At 46.3% G+C, this 23,881-nt stretch overlaps 1 protein-coding gene across 1 annotated transcript in view; it reads left to right on the top strand.

Moving 5' to 3' along the window:
* The window catches only part of GPR157 (G protein-coupled receptor 157), a 32,416-nt gene extending 8,790 nt beyond the window's left edge, over positions 1–23,626 (top strand). The window contains exons 2-4 of the mRNA XM_033922980.1: positions 818–1,031; positions 14,261–14,455; positions 22,515–23,626. Of these exons, the coding sequence (XP_033778871.1) occupies positions 818–1,031; positions 14,261–14,455; positions 22,515–22,649 (544 nt within the window). The 3' untranslated portion in view covers positions 22,650–23,626. The remainder of the gene's footprint in view (positions 1–817; positions 1,032–14,260; positions 14,456–22,514) is intronic.
* Positions 23,627–23,881: the final 255 nt, after the last annotated feature.

Raw genomic sequence — 23,881 nt, 5'->3', positions numbered from 1 at the left:
TGCTCCTCGCGACCCCGTCATCTCTCCCGCTGACATCATTTGCTCTGTGTGACACCCAGAAGTGATGTTCAGAGCTGCGAGCAACAACTTTAATGTTCTTCTCGCGGCTGTTTTGCCTCTCCCGCTGACAGCTAGAGGTACAGGGAATGGAAGGGGGGCACACGTGTGGCGAGGGGAGGAGTGGGAAGAGGTGAGGCAAAGAGGAGGGTCCCTCCCTTACTCCGCCACTGGAGAGGAGTAAAGCAGAATGTTTCCTAGGGTATCAAATACCCTTGTAGCAGCCCTGACTCATGGAGTTCAAACTTCCTCATCTGGGCCTGACTCTGTTACTTTCTGTGTCTCACAGCTGTTGTAGGACTGAGGCTTTAAACTTGTCCCCATTATCACCTAATGCACATTTCATTCTGGGGTAGTGGTGGGTACCCCTGCTCTTTCTCTGGCCTCGGAGGCAGTTCTGTATGGAGCTACTGTGGCTGATTGCTGTGCTAGCACTGGGAGAGCTTTCTAGCTGCCATTGTTCGTGGCATCTGCAGTGATTTTGTACTGCACTGGGAGGCTTATTTATTTATTTAATTATTTAAATACCACATATCCTAAGTGGTTTACATTCAGGTACTTATCATATTTCCCTATCTGTCCTGGTGGGCTCAAACTCTATCAAGTGTACCTGGGCCAATGAGGGGATTAAGTGACTTGCCCAGGGTCACAAGGAGCAGCGAGGGATTGGAACCCACAGCCTCAGGGTGCTGAGGCTGTAGCTCTAATCCCTGCACCACACACTCCCACTCACTGATTGTTTTATTCCTTTCTCACTCAGCTGGGGTATTCCATTGGTGATCACCATCACGGCTGTGGCCTTGCAGAAGATCGGCTATGATGCCTCGTACGTCTCTGTGGGCTGGTGTTGGGTCAGTATAACAGCCAAGGACCGACTCCTCTGGATGCTGCTCACGGGAAAAGTTTGGGAAATGCTTGCATATATCATTCTGCCCATCTTTTATCTCCTGATCAAGAAGCACATCAGCCAGGCGGTATGTAAGGTTTATTTATGTTTGAATCTTGTTATTGACATACACTGTCACTAAACACGTGGACCAAAGCGTTGACCGAACCTCTGACCAGAGAAATATATACAAAGTCCACTTTTAATCCCTCTCTTTGTGTGAGGTTTATTTATTTATTTGCATCATTTGATAAGACGCCTCATCAAAGAAATTTGAAGCATGGGGTTGAAAAGAGTTTTGGTTCTACCCTGCTCATAGATGCACTGGAATAATGATAATTGTACCTATGAGCAGGGTAGGGCCACAGCAGGGTACAAAAATAATAATTCAAAAATATACAACCAATCCACAAAGCTAATCATCCACTAATAAGCTAAGGTTATAGATCGGGGTCAAGCTTTAGCCCTTTTCCAAGAGGTCAAGAAATTATTTTCCAGCTGAAAGTCCAGTGGTCTAGAATTCCACAGACTGGGGCCCATAAAAGCACTCGACAGAGCGCGGAATCTGCAAAAAATCGCCTGTTGAGAAGGCCATAGGGTCTTCAAGGGTATGAAAGGCTGGGCCAGGAAATGACAATGTATTGGTTTAGGTTAAAATGAATGCTCTGGTACTGATACAATACTGCAGCAATTTCCTTTTAAGTAATGTTTATATTTATTGAAAGCTTCGATACCGCTACTAAAGACTGGGTAGTCAATTCAGAGCGGTTTACATTAGTTTCTATAGCAGTGTTATGATAATGAGCTTCAGCAATGGTGTTACAATATACATGAGCTACGATTTATGAGCCTTTATAATGATGTTATGATACATATGTAAACTCTGAAAAACCAGGCACAAAGTTTCAAATTGAATTTGATAGTAGAGAATGACACGGGAACTCATTTTTCCGTCCTGTCCCGGTGAGTTCTTTTCCTGCATGCTCTATCCTCATCTGCACAAGCCTCAAGCACTTTAAAATCAGTGTTCGAGGTTTGTGCGGTTAAGAGGGGAAGGGGTAAAATGCGGATCTGACGGACCTCACGGATCTAAACCCGTACGGCCTTAAAAATCTGAGGTCCGTGTTGGTCCGTGTCCGTGGCGCTTGTAGTTTCTGTCGCTGACAGATCTTGATGAGATTTTAGCACTGACTGATGCGTCTCAGCATAGGGAGGGAAAAGTGTTAGGATCCGTCAGCGCTAAAAATCTCTTCCAGGTCTGTCAGAGCCAGAGACTCGTGCTGGAGCGGCAGAGCAGAAGCCAAGAGAGCGGGGACATAGGTTTTGGACGTGCGTTATGGAAAAGAAGTCTCCAAACTCCAGCACGAGTCTCTGGCTCTGACAGACCTCAAAGAGATTTTAGCGCTGACGGATCCGTCTCAGCATAGGGAGGGAAAAGTGTTAGGATCCGTCAGCGCTAAAATCTCTTCGAGGTCTGTCAGCGACAGAAACTACAAGCGCCACGGACACGGACCTCAGATTTTTAAGGCCGTACGGGTTTAGATCCGCGAGGTCCGTCAGGTCCGCGTTTTACCCCTTCCCGTTAAGAGTGAGCTTACAGGAATGGGGCTGGGACAGGGACAGCGATGGGGAAAAATTTGTCCCTGTGGCATTCTCTATTAGATAGCATACTGGTAGCTAATGCACAGCCCACAGCGATCATTCCTATTTTTGCTCAAATCAACTGGGCTGTGGCATTCTGCACTAGCTGCAGGATCAGTGATTGATTAACAATAATCAATTCCTATGGTCACATAGGTGTGAACTAGAGTGGCCAAATCATCTGGCTCCATCAAATCTTGAACCCACACCAACAATGTAACAGTAAAAAAACTGAATGGTCTATGGGTGTCGAAGTCGGTCCTCGAGGGCCGCAATCCAGTCGGGTTTTCAGGATTTCCCCAATGAATCTGCATGAGATCTATGTGCACGCACTGCTTTCAATGCCTATTCAGTGGGGAAATCCTGAAAACCCGACTGGATTGCGGCCCTCGAGGACCGACTTCGACACCTGTGCGGGAAACCTCTGTCTGGATGCTCTTTTGGACAAATGGGCTAACCTATTTTTCATGCCTAAGATGGTTGGCCCAGTTGGCCATGGGGAATAGTTGTCCAATCACAGTTGTTCATAGGTAAATATTGGTGTCTTAATGCACTACACCAGGGCTGCCCAAGTCCGGTCCTCGAGATCTCCTGGCAGGCCAAGTTTTCAGGATATCCACAATGAATATGCATGAGAGAGATTTGCATACCATGAAAGCAGTGCAGGCAAATCTTTCTCATGCATATTCATTGTGGATATCCTGAAAACCTGGCCTGCCAGTAGATCTCGAGGACCGGACTTGGGCAGCCCTGCACGACACCCAAAAAGCCACAAATCAGCAAAATTACAGGTTACCCACTTGTTTGTAAGGCCATCCATCTAAGACACCCAGACTCCTCATCAGCAAGTTACAGGTCTGCCATGACGTCCCAATAGATGGCAAAATTTCAGTTCCATGAGCTAGTCATCAGAATAGAGGACTAGGAGGTCACTGACCGACTTTGCAGAGATTCCTTCATCACCCTAAGCCAGTAGCTTTCTAAAATGCTTCATTCAGAAGCTGGCACACTGTGACCCATGTGCAAACAATTCTAATTGATCCAGTCTGTCCTCCATATGCCACAAAAAGTCTTATTATTTATGTATGAAGTACTTTAAGGATTGTTGTTGGAAAGGGAGACATGAGAGAAAGAGTCAGATATTTCGACAGGAAGTTCAAAGACATCTAAAATTGCAGAAGGGTAAGATCAGAAGACAAGTGAGAAGGTCTTTCCCAAGGTTGTAAGGTTTTGAAGGGAGCCAGGCCACATTCTCTTCCACTAAATTATGTTGTTACAAAAGATTTCTGGAGAGAACTCTCCCTTTTCAAGCTGCCAAATTGAATGATTGGTTTGGTAAAATTATGCTAGGATCCTCTTGTTATCTTGATTTTAGAAAACTATTGAAGACCCAACTGTTTGAAAAATTAGTATCCTAACTGGTTGTTTCGTTTAATAATTCTATGCTTCTGTCTTGCAATGTATCTTCTTTTAAATTGTATTTTTACTGTATGGTCGGTTCTTATTTGTTGTAATTCGCTTAGAACCGTTCTTTTAAATTGCATTTTTCTTTTAAATCATATTTTCAAATTATATTAATAAATTGAAGAGATTGAATTTTTCTGGTGGAGTTCATGACAGAATTATTTCTTTTTTTAATCAATGTGATGATGTGCCTATTCAGTTTCTTTATTACACAAGTGGTGGTGGAATATATTACCTACCCATACATATGATAAAATTCTACAAAATTGGAATGAGGAGTTGGAAATTCAGATTTCTCTTCTTGATTTTACTCAACCAAAGATTATAAAAGGGTATGTTTGGAGAGAATGTACTTATAGAACTTTACATAGGGCTTATTTTTCCCAAATTCAAGCTTTTCATGCGAATTTAATAGATACCACAATTTGTATTAAATGTAATAAAGATCCTGGCACATTATCTCATGCTTTTTGGTTGTGTCCTTTGATCAACTCATTTTGGTCTGCCATCCTATTATTTTTGGGTTCTTTATGGGGTAATTCGATAGTGGGTTGTCCTAGGGCGGGGGTCGGCAACCTGCGGCTCCAGAGCCGCATGCGGCTCTTTTCCACCTTTGCTGCGGCTCCGGTAGTGTGTCACGCAGGCATGCAGCTTAAGTCCGGCGTCGCGGCGGGAAATAGCCATGCTGAGCAGTGAGCTCAGCACATACACAGATGAAAGCCTTGCTTGCTGATTGGTCCGGCGGCCCCGCCCCGCCGGACCAATCAGCAAGCAAGGCTTTCATCTGTGTAGTGCTGAGCTCACTGCTCAGCATGGCTATTTCCCCCGCGACGCTGGACTTGTAAGGTGCCTGAAAAAGAAGTCATCCTGGCCGGGGTCGGTGTCATGCTCCGGAGATCTACAGCCTTCCTATCTCCCTCTCCCTTCTACCTGCTTCCGGCCACATCCCCTGCTCCGCGGCTCTCTTCGGCAACTCAGCACAAGCTTCTGACGTCGGGGCCTACCCTCTGCGAGTCCCGCTTGTTTCAACTTCCTTTTTCCACAAAGGCGGGACTCGTAGAGGGAAGGCCTCAATGTCGGTAGCTTGTCTTGATCACCGCTGCTGACAAGTTGCTGAAGAGAGCCGCGGAGCAGGGGGGTGTTGCCAGGTGCAGGTAGAAGGGAGAGGGCCAGATGCAGGACTCGTGGGTGAGGGAGCAGAAGAGAGAGAGAAAGAGAGAGGGGAGGGAAACAAAAGGAAATCTTTCATACTGGGCTGGGCCGGAGTGGAGGGAGGGTGGAAAGATTCTAGCTACAGGGTGCAGTAACAAAGGAAAAGGGGGGAAAGCTGAAAATGGAGATAGTGACACAAAGAAGAGAAAGGGTAAGCAGGACCTACTGAATAAGGATAGAGATACAGAGGGGACATGAAGAGGAGGTGAAATAGAGACATAGAAGTAATGCTGAAAAAGTGTGTGGGGGGAGATAATGACATTGAAAGGGCAAATGGTGAACATGGCGTAAAGATAAGGACAGAGACAAATGAAGATTCTGAAAAAGTGGTGAGATAGGGATATAGGTGAGATGGACACAAAGAAGGGTGATGCTGGAAAATAGGTGGAATGGTAATTCTGACAGACACAGAAGGGAAATGCTGGATCAAGGAGAGATGGGGCTCAGGCTGGATGGAATGAGGAGAAATGCCTTGTTGGCCCGGAACTTCCTCTCCTACGTCAGAATTGACGTCAGGGAGCGGAATGCTGGTCAGCGCAACACTTCTGCAGGGAAAGCTTGGGACGGCGGTGGCTTGGGGGCTGTTCCCCGATTGCGGTGGCAGCAAACCGAGTGGCTTGGGGGACGGCACGGAGACAGAAAGAAGGGGGAACAGGGAGACAGAAAGAAAAAGTTGGGGGAGAGAATGAGGTCTGGAGGAGAGGAAACATACAGGAGGCTGAAAGAAAGGAAGAAAGATTGGATGCACAGTCAGAAGAAGAAAGTGCAACCAGAGACTCATGAAATCACCAAATAGCAAAGGTAGGAAAAATGATTTTATTTTCAATTTAGTGATCCTGTATATAGCATTAAGATAAGAAACAATATATGCAGTGTTAGATTTGTTTTATAATGGTTTTGCGGCTCCAAGTTTTTTTTTCTTTTTGAAAACGGGTCCAAGTGGCTCTTTATGTCTTAAAGGTTGCAGACCCCTGTCCTAGGGGAATCATTTTTAGTAAAGCATCAGCTTGTGGGGTTTTTGGCCAACTAAAATGTCTTTTATTTCAGAAAGCCTGTATGATTGGGCATAAATGTATTTTGCAATTTTGGTTGCAGAAAGAATCTCCAAGTTTTTGGCATTGGAGGAATCAAATTACATCGCTTATTTTTATTTGAGAGTTGGGAGGTTCGAGGTTCGCCTAAAAAAAACTCATCTTTTTATGGAGGTTTGGGATCCTTATATTCAGAATCTTTCACCAAAAATACGAAGTATGGTTATCAATGATTTATTATGAAAATTAGGTTTACTAATTACATTCCAGTTTTTTATTTTAATTTTTATCAATTTTCATCCAGAGTGAGGGATTTCATTTAGGGGAAGATAGTGGGTAGGGATGGAATTAAGGGGGGGTGTAGATAAGATGGAATTAATTCATATGGAAATTAAATTTGAAAGAATGATTTAAATTTGTATGAAATATTATTGTGATTCTTATTGTATTGAATGTATTTTTGTATTATCCTATTGTACTGATTATTTGATTCTTTCAATAAAAATTGTTATACATAAATCATATTTTCTACTGTAGGACCAATTCTTATTTATTGTATTTTGTTTTGAATTGTTTTTTCCTTTTAAATTGTACTTTCCATTGTATGACTTGGGCTTATTTGTTGTAAACTGCCTAGAACCATTTTTGGTCAGGAGGTATATAAAAAAAAATATTATTATTATGGTTACTGCAGTGAGCCAACTGAGATGGTATGGGCATGGTGAGATTACAACATAGAGAGGAAAAATTCTCAAATAGGATGAACCAAAGGCTCATGGCTTAAACATTAGGCAGGCTAGGTGGACACCTAGCATGTCAGGTTATAGAGGGCATGAAATTGGAACGACGAGTGAGGTGATTAAATTTGCAGATGACACTAAACTGTTCAAAGTTGTTAAAATGCATGTGGATGGTGAAACATTGCAGGAAGACTTAGGAAATTGGAAGACTGGATGTTCAAGTGGCAGATGAAATTTGATGTGGACAAATGCAAAATAATGCAAATTGGGAACAATAACCTGAATCACAGTTAACAGATGCTAGGGTCCAGTTTGAGGGTTAGCGCCCAAGAAAAGGATCTGGTGTCATTGTAGACAATACGATGAAACCATCTGCTCAATGTGTGGTGGCGGCTGGCAAAAAAACAAACAAGATGCTAGGAATTATTTAAAAAGGGATAGTTAACAAGACTAAATATATTATAAAGCCTCTGTATCGCTCCATGGTGCAACCTCACCTGGGGTATTACGTTCAATTCTGGTCTCCTTATCTCAAGAAAGATATAGCGGCACTAGAAAAGATTCAAAGAGCGACCAAGATGATAAAGGGGATGGACCTCCTCTCGTATGATGAAAGACTAAAAAACTTAGGGCTCTTCAGCTTGGAAAAGAGACGGCTGAGGGGAAATATGATTGAAGTCTACAAAATTCTGAGTGGAGTAGAAAGGGTACAAGTGGATCGATTTTTCACTCCGTCAAAAGTTACAAAGACTAGGGGACACTTGATGAAGTTACAGGGAAATACTTTTTAAAACCAATAGGAGGAAATATTTTTTCACTCGAAGAATAGTTGCCAGAGGTTGTGTTAAAAGCGGATAGCGTAGCTGGTTTTAAGAAAGGTTTGGACAAATTCCTGGAGGAAAAGTCCATGGTCTGTTATTAAGACATGGGGGATGCCTCTGCTTGCTCTGGATCGGTAGCATGGAATGTTGCTACTCCTTAAGTTTTGGCCAGGTACTAGGGGATCTGGATTGGCCACCGTGAGATTCTTGTGTTCTTATAAGTAAATCATTGAGGCAGAATGCTATGAAGAGCAGAAGCACATGGTTTCCTTGATATATATGTGCGTGTTACTGAGTGCACAGTGCAGAAAGGGGTTGAGCACAGAAGCACATGGACACGCATTGTGATTGCTTCTAATGGCCAGAGCTAAAAGGGAGAGAAGTATAACCCTATTATCCCAGGACAAGCAGGCATGATATTCTCACATGTGGGTGACGTCATCTACGGAGCCCCGATGCGGAAGCATTTTCAAGCAAACTTGATTGAAGATTTAAGTTTGCTCTGCTGCTCCACGCATGCGTGCCTTCCTGCTCCACTAGGGGGCGCATCCCCTCGTGGTCTCCAGTTCAAAATTTTCCGCTGAGCCTAGAAGTCGTGTTTTTTCAGGCTCTGTCCCAACTGCCTTCTAGCACCGCGATTTTTTCTTATTTTTCTCGATTAAGTCGCTGTGCGCGAATTTTTTCTTGTTTCAACTTGTTCCTGCTTCGCTTTTGACCGACCCGGAGGCTTCCGGGTCCCCGTGGCCGCGTGGCTACTCGAGCCGTGGCCAATTTCGATTCTATGTCCCGGCCTTTGACCGGCTTTAAAAAGTGCACCCGGTGCGAGCGGCTTCTTTCCATCACAGACCCGCATCGCCGGTGCATCCTCTGCCTGGGGGCCGCTCATCCAACCGACTCCTGCCCCCAGTGTGCTACTTTCCAGAACCGGGCCCTCCGCCGAAGAAAAGCCCGCATGACGGATCTCTTCGCCGCCGACCAACCCTCTACCTCGGCCTCGAGGTTGGCCCCGGCCTCGGCCCCGGCCTTGACCTCGGCCCCAAATACCTCGGCATCGCCTCGAGACTCGAATCCAAAGTCCTCGAGACAACAGAAAGCCTCGGCTCCGGGTAAGTCCCCTCTTCCCTCTTCAGGTTTCGCAACAGCGAAGAAGCCAGCCTTGGGGACACCGGCGACGCATGGCGGAAGTCCCATGCTTACAGCGCCGGCGAAGCCCTCCAAGCCTTCGGGCCGTGCCTCCACCACACGGGAATACTCTGATACGAGGTCGCCCCCGGTGGAGTGCACCGAGGCAGTGGACATGCCCTCGATGCTGTCCGTGCCCGTTTTCCAGGACCTACTCCGAGCGATGATCTCATCGGAGCTGTCCGCTGCAATGGCCCATCTACAACCGGCCTCGACCTCGACCCCGCATGTGCCAGACCAGCCTGAGCCTCGCGTCGAGCCACCTCGGGGAAAAGCGCGCAAGCTTCGCCGCATTCCATCCTCCTCGGACTCCTCGCCGAGACACCCGAGGCGTTCTCCCTCCACAGACCGCCGCGGGGCAAAATGTCGTGCTAAAACGACAGAAACTTCGAACCGCCGTACCTCCAAGAAGGCCCGGGGTTCCCCCACTCTACGAGGCCGTTCACCTACACCTCGTACGGGACCGCTGAGGGTGGCGGAGCTATCACTCTCCAACCCGTGCATCCTCCGAACTCCCCCTCGGACCGGGGCTGCGATCCGAGGTTCCGGGTTTTCACCGAGGGAGTCCGGGTCGAGGTCACTGATTCGACATCGATCGGTACCCCGAACCCCGGCATCGTCTCCGAGGGGCTCCTCGAGACGTCGGAGATCCACGACCCCAGAACACTTTCACAGTGCTTCCCCGGTCTCGGAGCGTGGATCAGAGCAGGAGCCTCGATACTCGAGGGAAGCCTCCCCATCCTTCTCCACCCGACGGAGGTCTCGTTCACCGACCCCGCAGGGGGCCTCGGGAACATCCCGCCCATCCTTCTCTCGCTTTGTCCAGGACATGGGCCACGCTTTGGACTTAGACCTCCAGTCCGACTCCAGATACTCTAAGGAGTACCTAGCGGAGCTGGATATGCCATCACTGCCCAAAGAGTCCCTTCGCTTACCGCCTAACCCGGTACTCCAACAGGCTTTCTTCAGGAACCTGGAGACCCCCTATATGGTCACAGCAGTACCCTCCAAAATGGAGGCCAAGTACCGTACAGTACCCTTCCCGGAATTTGAACAACCGCAGCTCTCCCACCAGTCGCTGTTGGTAGAAGCCTCCTTGAAAAAAGCTCACCCCTCCAGGGTGTCAGCGGCGGTCCCCCCAGGCCGAGAAGGCCGAACCCTAGACAAGTTCGGCAGGAGACTATATCAAAATGTGATGATGGCCTCTAGGGTGCAAAGCTACACTTTCACCTTCACATCCTACCTCAAACACCTCATTGGACTACTGAGAGCCTTTGAGACTGACTTACCGGCCTCCCGCCAAGGAGCGTTTAGCCTGCTTTCAGAGTCCCTCTCCAACCTACGCCTCCATCTATTCCACGCGGCCTACGATGGCTTCGAACTCTCCTCCAGAGAGGCAGCCTTTGCTATCGCCATGCGCCGACTAGCCTGGTCGACAAGGACCCCAACTTACAGGACCGGTTGGCTAACCTCCCCTGCGTGGGTAAAGAACTGTTCGATGACACTATCGAGGCAGCTACAAAACGCCTCTCCGAACACGAACGCTCGTTTGCCTCCCTCGTGCGGCAAAAGCCTAAACCGCCCGCGTCCAGGCCGTTCAGGGCCCCTCCGCGCCGCTACCCACAAAAATCCACTCCTGCCTTCTCGCGGCCTCCGCCCAGGCGTCCGCAAGACCACCATCGGGCTCTGCCCAAGTCCCAACCGCCTGCGACTACCCAACCGGCCCCGTCCTTTTGACGGGATACGCGGAAGGGGGCGGGCCCCCTCCGCCATAGTCCCAGGCCTTCTTCCCATCGGGGGACGCCTCAAAGTCTTTTACCCTCGCTGGGAACAAATCACGTCGGACGCATGGGTCCTTGGCGTGATCTCATCAGGATACTCTCTCAACTTTCGGGCCATTCCTCCAGACAACCCCCCAAGGAATTGCCCTCCCAACCGGACGCAGCTACCCCTACTCCTCTCTGAAGCTCGAGATCTGCTTCTCCTGAGAGCAGTGGAGGAGGTTCCCCCCGGCCAACGGGGGAAGGGCTTCTACTCCGTTACTTCCTGGTACCGAAAAAAACGGGAGACCTTCGCCCAATACTAGACTTGAGACGCCTCAATAAATTTCTGGTACGGGAAAAATTTCGGATGCTTTCCCTACCGACCCTCTACCCCCTGATCGACGAGGGCGACTGGCTCTGCTCCCTCGATCTGAAGGAGGCGTACACACATGTTCCAGTGCACCCCGCTCACCGCAAGTTCTTGCGTTTTCAGGTGGGAGACCTGCACCTGCAATACCGAGTCCTCCCCTTCGGCTTAGCATCATCACCTCGAGTCTTCACCAAGTGCCTCGTGGTGGTCGCAGCTACCTTACGCTCCCAAGGTCTTCAGGTATTCCCCTACCTGGACGACTGGCTGATCAAAGCCCCGTCCAGGGAAGGGGTTATCTCAGCAACCCAACAGACTATTATCTACCTACAGAGTCTGGGGTTCGAGATAAACTTCCCAAAATCCCAACTACGCCCCTCACAGTCCCTACAATTCATCGGGGCCACGCTGGACACGGTTCGCCTCCGTTCCTTCCTCCCCCCTCCGCGTCTAGAGGCGTTAGTAAGTCTGAGCCGAAGGATCTCACTGCCGACCTCGGTATCAGCTCGACAGATGATGACTCTCCTGGGCCACATGGCCTCAACCGTCCATGTCACACCCTTTGCCCGCCTCCATCTGAGAATCCCTCAATGGACCCTGGCCTCTCAATGGCGTCAGGACCAGGACCCGATCGATCGTCCCGTGACATTGACTCCTTCCTTGCAACGATCGCTCCTCTGGTGGGCCGACTCTTCAAATCTTTCCAAAGGTTTGCTTTTCCTCGCCCCTCCTCACAGCAAGGTACTCACCACGGACTCGTCGGAGTACGCTTGGGGAGCCCACCTGGACGGCCTCCGCACTCAGGGGATGTGGTCAGCAGAAGACCGCCGCTGTCACATCAACGTGCTAGAGCTCCGGGCCATCTATCTCGCAGCTGTAGCTTTTCAACATCTGCTTCACGACCGGGTGGTCCTCATCCGAACCGACAACCAGGTAGCAATGTACTACGTAAACAAACAAGGGGGGACAGGGTCTTGGTCCCTCTGCCGGGAAGCCATGCGCCTCTGGAAATGGGCAATCTCCAACAACACCTTCCTTCGAGCGGTGTACATACAAGGAGAACAAAACTGTCTGGCGGACAGACTCAGCCGCCTCCTCCAGCCACACGAGTGGTCACTGCACTCTCAGACCCTACGACAGGTGTTCGAGAAGTGGGGGACGCCTCAAATAGATCTGTTCGCATCCCCCCACAATCACAAACTGCCCCTCTTCTGCTCCCGGATACACTCCCCGGACCGACTCAAGGCCGATGCCTTCCTCCTCGACTGGGAGGGAAGGTTTCTGTACGCGTTTCCGCCGTTTCCTCTGGTCCTGCGGACGCTGGTCCACCTGAAAACGGTGAAAGCCACCCTGATCCTGATTGCTCCTCGCTGGCCATGCCAGCCTTGGTTTTCCCTTCTACTTCAACTCAGTGTCAGAGATCCACTGCCTCTGCCTCGGTTTCCCTCTCTACTATCACAGAGTCAGGGTTCGCTGTTACATCCCAATCTTCAATCTCTTCATCTGAATGCTTGGTTTCTTTCCCCCTGACTTCTCTCCCCGTGTCTCAATCAGTCAAGGAGATATTGGAGGCCTCTAGAAAGACCTCGACGAGAACCTCCTATTCCCAAAAGTGGACCAGATTCTCAGCCTGGTGCTCCTCTCACAGCCAGAACCCGGTATCGGTCCCCGTCCCTCTGGTCCTTGACTATTTACTTCAACTATCTCACTCCTGCCTAAAGACCAACTCCATTCGAGTACACCTCAGTGCGATTGCGGCCTTTCATCAGCCCCTGGAAGGAAAAGCCCTCTCGCTCCACCCCTTAGTCTCTCGCTTCATGAAGGGTCCACCCTCCTCTCAAACCCCCTCCGGTGGTTTGGGACCTTAACGTGGTTCTGGCTCAACTAATGAAACCTCCATTTGAGCCCCCTAGACAAATGCCATCCTAAATTCCTCACTTGGAAGGTGATTTTCCTGCTCGCACTCACTTCCGCTCGGCGAGTTAGTGAGCTACAGGCTCTGGTGGCGGACCCACCCTTCACTGTATTCCACCATGACAAGATGGTACTCCGCACACATCCAAAGTTCTTGCCTAAAGTAGTGTCTGATTTTCACCTCAATCAGTCCATCGTCTTGCCCGTGTTTTTTTCCCAAGCCCCACTCTCACCCCGGAGAGGTGGCGCTTCACACTCTTGACTGTAAGAGAGCGTTAGCCTTTTACCTCCAACGCACTCAATCACACCGGAAAGTCCCACAATTGTTTTTGTCCTTCGACCCAAACCGGTTAGGCCACCCAGTTTCCAAGCGCACCTTGTCCAACTGGTTGGCTGATTGCATCACCTTTTGCTACGCTCAGGCTGGTCTCGCGCTGCATGGTCGAGTAACGGGACACAAGGTCCGAGCAATGGCAGCCTCCGTAGCGTTCCTCAGGTCCACACCTATTGAGGAAATCTGCAAGGCTGCCACGTGGTCTTCGGTTCATACTTTCACCTCCCACTACTGTCTGGACTCACTGTCCAGAAGCGATGGCCGGTTCGGCCAATCGGTATTGCGAAATCTATTTGCTTAAATTGCCAACTTCCCTCCATCCCTTTTCAGTTAGCTTGGAGGTCACCCACATGTGAGAATATCATGCCTGCTTGTCCTGGGATAAAGCACAGTTACTTACCGTAACAGGTGTTATCCAGGGACAGCAGGCATATATTCTCACAACCCGCCCATCTCCCCGAGGTTGGCTTCTTTGCTAATTAAGTGAACTGGAGACCACGAGGGGATGCGCCCCCTAGTGGAGCAGGAAGGCACGCATGCGTGGAGCAGCAGAGCAAACTTAAATCTTCAATCAAGTTTGCTTGAAAATGCTTCCGCATCGGGGCTCCGTAGATGACGTCACCCACATGTGAGAATATATGCCTGCTGTCCCTGGATAACACCTGTTAAGGTAAGTAACTGTGCTTTTCTAGTACCTGCAAGCCTAGGAACTGGAATAGGGTAATACAGTACTGCTTCTGGAGGTTCTCCTGTAGCTAAAAGGGGAGGGGAGGGGGGTTGTAGTTCAATCATTTAGAGGCAGTGTTCCCTCCTCTCCTAATCCTCACTCCATGTTCATTTTTTTACAGCATGCTGCGTTGTCGGAATATCGACCCATCCTTGCGTCGGGATCTGTCTACCAGCCACGCGTTTCCATTGCAGATAAGAAGCTACTAATTATTCCTCTCATCTTCATCTTACTCCGAATCTGGAGCACCGTGAGGTTCTTCCTGACGCTCTGTGACTCTCCTGCAGTGCACAATCCTGTACTCGTCATCCTTCATGTAAGTGTCAACCGAGCCCGGGACCACAGAAAGTGTTCCTTGCTCCCAAGTCCAGAATCTGCAGCGTGCCACAGGCAGATGTGTTAGAAATAACGTGACGGAGACACTTTTGACCTCACGCACACTTGCAAGCGGTCACAAAATTGCACATTCACATGTATTCACGCCCATATACGTATGGTCGCCTGCAATCATAACCCCATGCACTTGCGCTCATGTGCACCCCATGGAGGGCAGAGAAGGCACTTACTGTACAAACAGCGGCGTAGAGAGAGCAAAAGGCGCCCCTCCCCGCCCTCGTCTCTGTCGCCCCGCTCCTTTCCCAACCCCCCCTGCCGCGCCCCCTTCCCCCATACCTCTAGTTGTTCACTGTGCGAGCAACAACGTCAGCGTGCTCCCTCTGATGTCATTTCCTATGCGCAGCCCTCGGATGTGATGTCAGCGGATGCCAATGCGGTCACGAGGAGCGCGTCGAAGTTGTTCCTCGCGGCGGTGAACGACTAGAGGTATGGTGGGAAAGGAGGCGCACATGCGTGGCAGGGGGAGGAGAGGGGCCGGCACCCAGAGCGGAACGACCCCCCCCCTTACTATACCACTGTGTACAAAGGCAGCACGTGCCTCTCCATTACATCACACAACATCACATTTGTTCTGAGGCAGACCTATGTTGGCACGTATGTGATGCTATGAATTTGTGCATATATATAAATATATATATAAATATATATATATATATATATATATATATATTTATAAAATATACAGTATTTCAGAAGTTCTGTTCCCACCCCTACCCTGCCCATTCTCTACCCCTAGCAATGCCTATGGGCAGTAGTGTAGCAAGGGTGAGCATGCCCCTCACCTGCTTCACCCTGCTTCGTGCACGCACCCCTTCCCCGTACATATGAACATAAAAATTGCCACTGCTGGGTCAGACCAGTGGTCCATCGTGCCCAGCAGTGCCCTATTTGAGTCTAGCCTTGCCTGCGTACGTTCTGTTCCAGTAGGAACTTATCCAACATTGTCTTGAATCCCTGAAGGGTGTTTCCCCCTATAACAGCCAGAAATGCGTTCCAGTTCTCCACCACTCTCTGGGTGAAGAAGAATTTCCTTACATTTGTACGGACTCTATCCCCTTTCAACTTTAGAGAGTGCCCTCTCGTTCTCTCTACCATGGAGAGGGTGAACAATCTCTCTTTATCTACTACATCTATTCCCTTCAATGTCTTCAGCGCGAGCAGCCACCAACTTAATGCCCACACTGGCTTCGACGCTGTCTCTGACATCACTTCCTAGGGAGCGGGTCCCGGAAGTGACAGGGAGAGCACCGAAGCTGGCACGGACAGCCAGTTGGTGGCTGCTCTTGCCAAAGTTAAAAAGGTAGGGGGGAAGGGGCAGGGGCATGGTGGGGGGGAGGGGTGGAGAGGAGGTGGGGTGCCAGTGCCCAGAGCAAGATAGTGCTCGGGGTGGACCGCTCCCCCCTCCCCTAACTACACCACTGCCTATGGAAGCAATTCTATAACTGGGCGCCTCAAGTTAGGTGCATCGAGACTGAGCGTTGAGCACCAGTTCTATAAGTATATGGGCAGCCTGGATGGCCATTTGGCCTTTATCTGCTGTCATGTTTCTATAACCATAAAGTTCTATGACATCACAATGCAGATGTAAAGAGCCTTAGCCTATAAGAAGAGGAGATGCAAATGTTAAGAGCCTTAGCCAATAGAAAGAGGAGGAGATAGTGTATGCTGTGGATGGACAGACTGGATGGGTCATTTGGCCTTTATCTGTCATCATGTTTCTCTGTTTCTATACCTTCTATAATCACAGTTACTCTTTATAAGTGTAATAATATGTTGTTATATATTGTGGAAATCTCAGACCCAAAAACCCGTGAATGGTGATGTCACCATAATGAGGTTCAATTGGGGGACCATCATAGATTTTCACCGTCCCCACAACCATCCAAGTAAAAATTATGTGAGAAACAGAATAAACAAAACAAATTAAACAAAACTTATCTGTGAATAAGATGGTATGATATCAATATTGAGCCTCATCGGTGATTGAATAATTCTAGTGCTTGTGACATGTTAAAAACAATCGTTGCAATTCCTTCATACTATATGCTTGTCCCTCCGACTCGAGTTTCGAATGACTTCCTTCTTCAGGGAAGGACTGTGTAAGAACAAGTATACTGGAAAAACAGGAAAGACAACCTAAATGTATCAGAAAAAATTTTTGTATAAAAATCCTTACTAATATTATATACGGGATTCTGTGTTAGCCTAATCGTAAATGCAAATTCCTTCAAAATCAAAATAAATCTGATATTACTCACGAATCTCATGTTAGTAACGGCTCCCCAGTACGGAAAGAACAGAAAGCTGGACTGAGTAAATCTGAAACCGCACAGGCCTTAAATAGGATTGAAATTGGATTAAAATGAGGCAGACGTCACGTCTCAAAAACGGAAATGATGTCACCAAGAGGGAAATACCAAAAGTTCCAACCATTTAATACAATACAGATCAATGAATTAGAGTGAATGGAGGTTAAAGAGATAACCATTCTATCTCATGATTCAAACCACTAGGTGTTAAGGTACGCCATTCAAAGATAAACCTTTGTTCTTTTCTGATCAAAATTTTGGAAATATCACCATCATAGTTTTTAATTTGTATTAACACTGTATATTTCAAATCATGAAAAGAATGAGATTGTTCCACCCAATGACTTGTAAGAGGAGCTGACATTCGTTGGTTACGAATGCTGCTGATGTGTTCCGTTATTCTGACTTTGATTCTGCGGGATGTTTGACCAATATACAATTTGTGACAAGGGCACGTGATGCAATAAATCACTCCAGCAGAATCACAGTCAGTCCCAGAACACAGCTTGAAAATGTTCCGTGTGGCTCATGGTATGCTAATTTGAGAAATGTCCCATACATACCAGATAAGTTTTGTTTAATTTGTTTTGTTTATTCTGTTTCTCACATCATTTTTACTTGGATGGTTGTGGGGACGGTGAAAATCTATTATTTACTTGGAGGAACGATATAACTTTGTCAATCCCATTCATTCTTAATAACATCACACTTAATTTAGTTCCATCAGTTAAGATTCTTGGTGTACTAATTGATGAGAAATTCACTTATCACGATCATATTTCTCTTACGGTTAAAAACTGCTTTTATAAATTACGCCGTATTAGATCAATATCCAAATTTCTGACCCCTAAATCTATCACAATACTAATTCATTCATTAGTAATATCGAAACTCGATTACTGCAATTCTCTCTTACTCAACATATCATTAAAAGAAAAAAGGAGATTACAATTGATTCAAAATACTGCAATAAAATTAATATACAATGCAAAGAAATATGATCATGTTTCTCCGTTGTTAATAGACTCTCATTGGTTACCTATTAGCCATAGAATCACATTTAAAATAATTATACTCATCTTTAAAACTCTAGCATGCGGCGAACCTCAATTCATTTCCAGACTCTTGATACCTTATAATACACAACGCTCACTTCGCTCTTCCAACCAGAATCTTCTTTCAGTACCTTCCCTAAAAATCATCGGTACAAGAAGGGCCGACATTTTTTCGGTGACAGGTCCCCTATGGTGGAACGCCCTTCCCCAATACATTCGTAACGAAAAAGATATTTTAATATTTAAAAAACTTTTAAAATCTTATTTATTCAGAGATGCTTTTAATGTTTAAAGTATAATAAATTTAATATTGCTGAGGTTACTACTCCCCTTACCTATTGTTATTTCCTTATTCTACCCCAAACAAAAATTGTAACTTTTATCTTTTCCTTCCCAACTGTATGTTTGTTCAAGTTAAATGTTCTTTTGTTAAAATGTCAACCCCTTTTCACTTGATATATTTTTTGCTATGTACATCGCTTAGTGATTATAATAGGCGATTAATCAAATTGTGTTAATAAACTTGATAAACTTGATAAACTTGATGGTCCCCCAATTGAACCTTATTATGGTGACATCACCATTCACGGGTTTTTGGGTCTGAGATTTCCACAATATATAACAACATATTATTACACTTATAAAGAGTAACTGTGATTATAGAAGGTATTGTCCAAACATATTATCACAGGATATTTTATAGATTTTTCTCCATATTAAAAGTGTCTCTCTGTTTCTATAACCATAAAGTTCTATGACATCACAATGCAGGTGTAAAAAGCCTTAGCCTATAGGAAGAGGAGATGCAAATGTTAAGAGCCTTAGCCAATAGGTAGAGGAGGAGATAATGGTTACTGCGGATGGGCAGACTAGATGGGCTATTTGGCCTTCATCTGCCATCACGTTTCTATGTTTCTGTGGCATCTAAATTCAACTTAGTTGCCAGTAGGCATCAAAATCATAGCCACCCTTTATATATGCCAGAGTTTTCATGGCCTAAATACTGGTGCCTAAATTAGGTACCTCCCAGTGCTTAAGTCCTATTTAGGCACCTAGCCACAAAATATGCCCAAGATCTGTCCATAACCATGCCCACTTTCTGATAGGCACCTTGGACTAGGTGCCTACCCGAAAGCGGTACGTGCCTAGCACCCAATTCATTTAAATTTTTGCCAATTACGAGCTCATTATTGGTCATTAACAGCACCAATTAGGCTAGTTAAAAAATTAACTCCCCCTTTTATGAAGCCGCATTAGCGTTTTTTATCGCTGGCCATGGTGGTAAAAGCTTCGATGCTCATAGAATTCTTACGAGTGTCAAAATCTTTACTGCCGCGGCCAGCGATTAACACCCCCCCCACCCACTAACGTGGCTTCATAAAAGGGGGAGTAAGTTATGCTGTCGGCACCCCTTCTCCTCCTTTCCAACCACCCCCCCAGGAAGACCGCACTTGGGGTAGACCGCCCCCTCCCCCTTGCACTCCCCTTACTACGCCACTGGTTATGACATTGGTCCTCGGGTCTTGATATGGCAAAGCTCAGCTGTGGCAATTGAGTGTAGAACACTAAAAATGGCATATGACGCCGGATCGGGCTCCTTCCTATTGGGCTTGGCGTAACCGTTTGCATGCTCTGATGTTGCCGGAGAGGGGTCGGGTGCGTCATTCTGAGTGTCAATCAAAGTTTTATATTTATTCTCTGTCTCCTCGAACCCGCAGTTTGATTCTTAATACTTTGCCTATTTGATTTAGATTGAGTGGTGAGGGATTCGCGACCTTGGGGTGGCCTCTTCCCGGCTTCTTTCCGCTTTCTTTTTTTTTCCCTTTTTGTTCTCCTTTTTTCTTTGGGAGGTCCATTTTCTGATCCTTTGGGGCTCATCAGAGTCCAGGGCCCTGACGGTTCTGCTTTTGCTTGGCTCTTGTTCAGACCTCCTTACTTATTTTATTTTTTTTTTAACTTTCTTTATTGATTATTCGTTACAACACATTAATAACAAATATTCATGAATGACCACAAAAAAAACTCCATATAGAGTACATTAAAACATATATAAGGCAATTAATCAACCATGTCCTAGTCCACATTATCGTGGTCGCCAGTATTTTACAAAAAGAAAAAGCAAATCTATCTACCATCAAAGGACAGGCAAATGGCATTTATGTATTTATACATCATCCTCCAAAAATGAAAATCAGTACTAGAAATTAAACTTTCAGCAAAGGTTTCTCTTTAATGAAATCTTCTAACTGGACTGGATCATAAAACACATATTTATCACTTCCATACGATATAAGGCAGGGATCTCAAAGTCCCTCCTTGAGGGGCCGCAATCCAGTCGGGTTTTCAGGATTTCCCCAATGAATATGCATTGAAAGCAGTGCATGCACATAGATCTCATGCATATTCATTGGGGAAATCCTGAAAACCCGACTGGATTGCGGCCCTCAAGGAGGGACTGTGAGACCCCTGATATAAGGCATTTGCATGGAAATTTCAAAAAGAAAGCAGCTCCAACTGCCAAAACCTTAGGCTTTAGCTGGAGGAACTGCTTCCTTTTAAACTGAATTTGTCTAGAGACATCCGGAAAAATTATCACCCGTTGGCCACAAAACAGCTCTTGTTTTTTTCAAAAAATATAATTTTAAAATAGCTTGTTTTTCCAGCTCTGTCTTAAAGGTCACGAGAAGAGTTGCTCGCTTATCTATTATGTCTTTGGATGATTCTAGAAACTGTGATACATTCAAACTATCAGGTGACACCATTTTATCCATTTCACCTTCATCTGCCATTCCCTTAGAATCTCTTGAGATGTAATAGAGGTTATCAACCTCAAAAGCCCAGACTTCCTTACTTAGATGGGTTGGGTGGCTTGGTTTTTTTTTTTTTTTCTTTACTGGTTTACTGTTGGTAACTCCTTCGATGCTGTGTTCTATTTTGAGTTGGATTCCTTTGGCAGACTTTTTTTTCCATTTTGTTTATTCTGGTTATTGTCTGTGGGTGGAGGGGAGAGAGTGGGGACGTGGGTTGGGGGATGGTGGAGGAGTTATGGGGATTGGGGTATACTTGATGTATGGCTTTTGGTGCACCCTTGTGCTTTCTGTTGTATTTCTTGTCTTTTATCTTTGTTTCCGTTGTGCTTAATAAAAATTGTTACAATCTGAAAATGGCATATGACGCATGTAAATATCCAATAGGAGGAAAAAAGACCTCAAAGAACCCCCAGAGTCCAATCAATGGAAAGACACCAGTTTGGGGTTTGGAGTAGAGAGTTGCGCGGGGACAGAAATCCCACCCATCCCCACCCGTCCCCGCCAGGATCCTCTCCGTCCCCACCCATCCCCATAAAAAGCAGCAGTTACTTCCAACAGGATCATCAATTCCAGTTTCTTTGTGTTTGCGCTGCTGTTTTTCTTGTGGAATCTCTTTGGTAGAACCCTTTTTATGTTTTCTGTTCAGGTAATTAACTTATAAACCCCCTCTTTTACTAAGACTGACATGTCCATTATATTATATGGATGAACCCTGCTTCCAAAGCCTTCCATCCCCGTGGGAGTCCCGTTGGCCAGAGGGGGGTCCCCGTGGGAGTCCCGTGGACCAGAAGGGGGTCCCCATGGGAGTCCCGTGGATTAGGGGGGATTCCCGCAGGACCCCTGCGATCCCCGTTCCCATGGAAACCTCTAGTTTGGAGTACTATCACTGGTCAAAACCTCCTTTTTAGATAATAATTATTTTTATAGAATTTTTGTTAATTTATAATTTTTAAATAATGTATAATTTAATGAATGTGTTTCAATAAATATAGTTTAAAATTTCTCCCACCATTGATGTAGAGGCAGAGAGCAAGCAACCAGAACACAGTTAAACCGTAAGCATAGCTGGATCTGATAAGATACAAAAGCAGAAATAAGCAAGCACCCAAAGGAGGCCAGGACCGTCTCATACTATCAGGCTTCTTCAGGGGAAGTGCTACAAAATGCTCAGTGCCATTACCAGCTAATGAAAGGTTGCACAGCCGTTTGTTACAATAGTTGCCCTGGATTTGCATTCATTCAATTATACATTATTTAAAAATTATAAATTAACAAAATTTGGAAAAAAAAATTTCTATAAAAATAATTATTATCTAAAAAGGAGGTTTTGACCAGTGATAGTGCTCCAAACCCCAAACTGATGTCTTTCCATTGATTGGACTCCGGGGGGGTCTTTGAGGTCTTTTCTCTTCCTTTAGGATATTTAAATGCGTCATATGCCATTTTTAGTGTTCTACACTCAGTTGCCTTAGGTATATTTTTTTCAACATTTAATTACATTAGAGCTCAGCTGTGATCACAAATGTCTCCCTTCCCCCCCCCCTTCCAGCCTAGAGGACTTTGCACTTCTTCAGCACCCCCCACACGGGTGCTTGAAGGATAGTTCCAAGAAGAGGTTCTCAAATCCAGCACAGTAATGTCCTTAATTCACAGGGTGTGTTACATGAAACTTCTATTTTAATGGTCTTGACCTAAAATTCCCACTTCTGTGTTGTCCTTCTTTCTCTGTCATCTCTGAAGTAGTAAGGTCCGTACTTTGTCACTCTCCAGGCACGGGAATCATTAACCCATCCTTATCTCTGCAGGGAGTTGGGAACACATTTCAAGGAGGTGCCAACTGTATTCTGTTCGTCCTCTGCACCGATGTCATCCGGGGACGGCTGCTGTCACTCCTCTGTTGCTGCAGATACAGCCATCACGCTGCAGGGTATGGGACCTGAACACAGAACCTGCAAGATTCTGACAACAGATTCCTGCTCTGGCCTCTGGGCTGAAAGTTGAACAAGGAATGATTCTTGAGACAAGCCCTGTACTTTCCATCCAGCCTAGGTTCAGTCAGAAGGTACCTGGGTGCTCTCTAATGAGGATGCATTCACAGTGTTTCTAGGAACAATGATTGTACTTCCGAGGAAGACCCTGTATGCATTGTAGCATTCCTGTATCTTTATCACAAACCTGAGGGGGTCTCTGTTTGAAAGAGCGTTTCTTTCACGTTAATTACCCGCAGTCTCCTGCTTCTCACACCCACGGTTAGTCAGTGCTTCATGACCATTACAGCAAGAATTTCCTGTGGAAATGCAATCCATTCAGTGAAGTGGTAGAGGGTCTTTATGTAAAAGGAATGCTGAAGTTTGCTCAGATATCCTGTGGGTCTCCTGTATACTGAAGTCCCTGCAGGAATCCCCAAGATTAATTTTTCACCTCACACTCAATGCTGCAACTTTACTGTGATGGATAGTACTTTTTTTTTTTTTTTTTTAAATGTAAGTTGACTAGGGTGGCAGTCTGTAAATCCAGTGGACATAAGACAGGGAGGGCTCAGTGGAACTAAGAGGTACTCTGCAGCATGGACTAGGGATACAGAGAGCAGTGTGACCCAAAGACACTGTGTAATGGGGACAGGAGACAGAGGAAGAGTGCAGAAGGGCTGAGAGATGCCCTGTGACAGGAAAAGGAGACAAAAGGGAGAGTGCAGTGCTGTGACAAGACAGAAAACAGATGGAGAATGCAGTGGGGGCTGAGAGATCCTCTGTGACAAGGACAGGAGACAAGCTCAGGAGTGCCATGAGAGAAGCAGAGACTGTTCTAGTGCTGGACTCTGGACTCTGGACCTCAGAATCTTAGGGGAATGGATAATTTTCTTGTGTCTAATGTTTTATATTTGTTGTGGACATTAAATTATTTTTAGATATTGACATTAGGATTCGGTCATTTTTTTTTATAGACAATGAGAAAGAGAGAGCAGCTGGAGCTCTGAAAAACTCTCTCCAGGCCTTTGTGTGATAGATCTAGAAACACACCCCAGGGTGCTCCAGTAGAGACTCCTGAGAACAGGAGCAAAATTGTCAGGATTCACCATTTTTGTCCAATGTGTCTGTCATAGATTGTAAGCTCTTTTGAGCAGGGACTGTCTCTTGCGTGTTTAATGTAGAGCGCTGAGTGCGTCTGGTAG

This window comes from Geotrypetes seraphini, chromosome 15, assembly GCF_902459505.1.
Source record: "Geotrypetes seraphini chromosome 15, aGeoSer1.1, whole genome shotgun sequence".
Classification (NCBI taxonomy): domain Eukaryota; kingdom Metazoa; phylum Chordata; class Amphibia; order Gymnophiona; family Dermophiidae; genus Geotrypetes; species Geotrypetes seraphini.
This window is presented reverse-complemented; position numbering and strand designations above follow the sequence as displayed.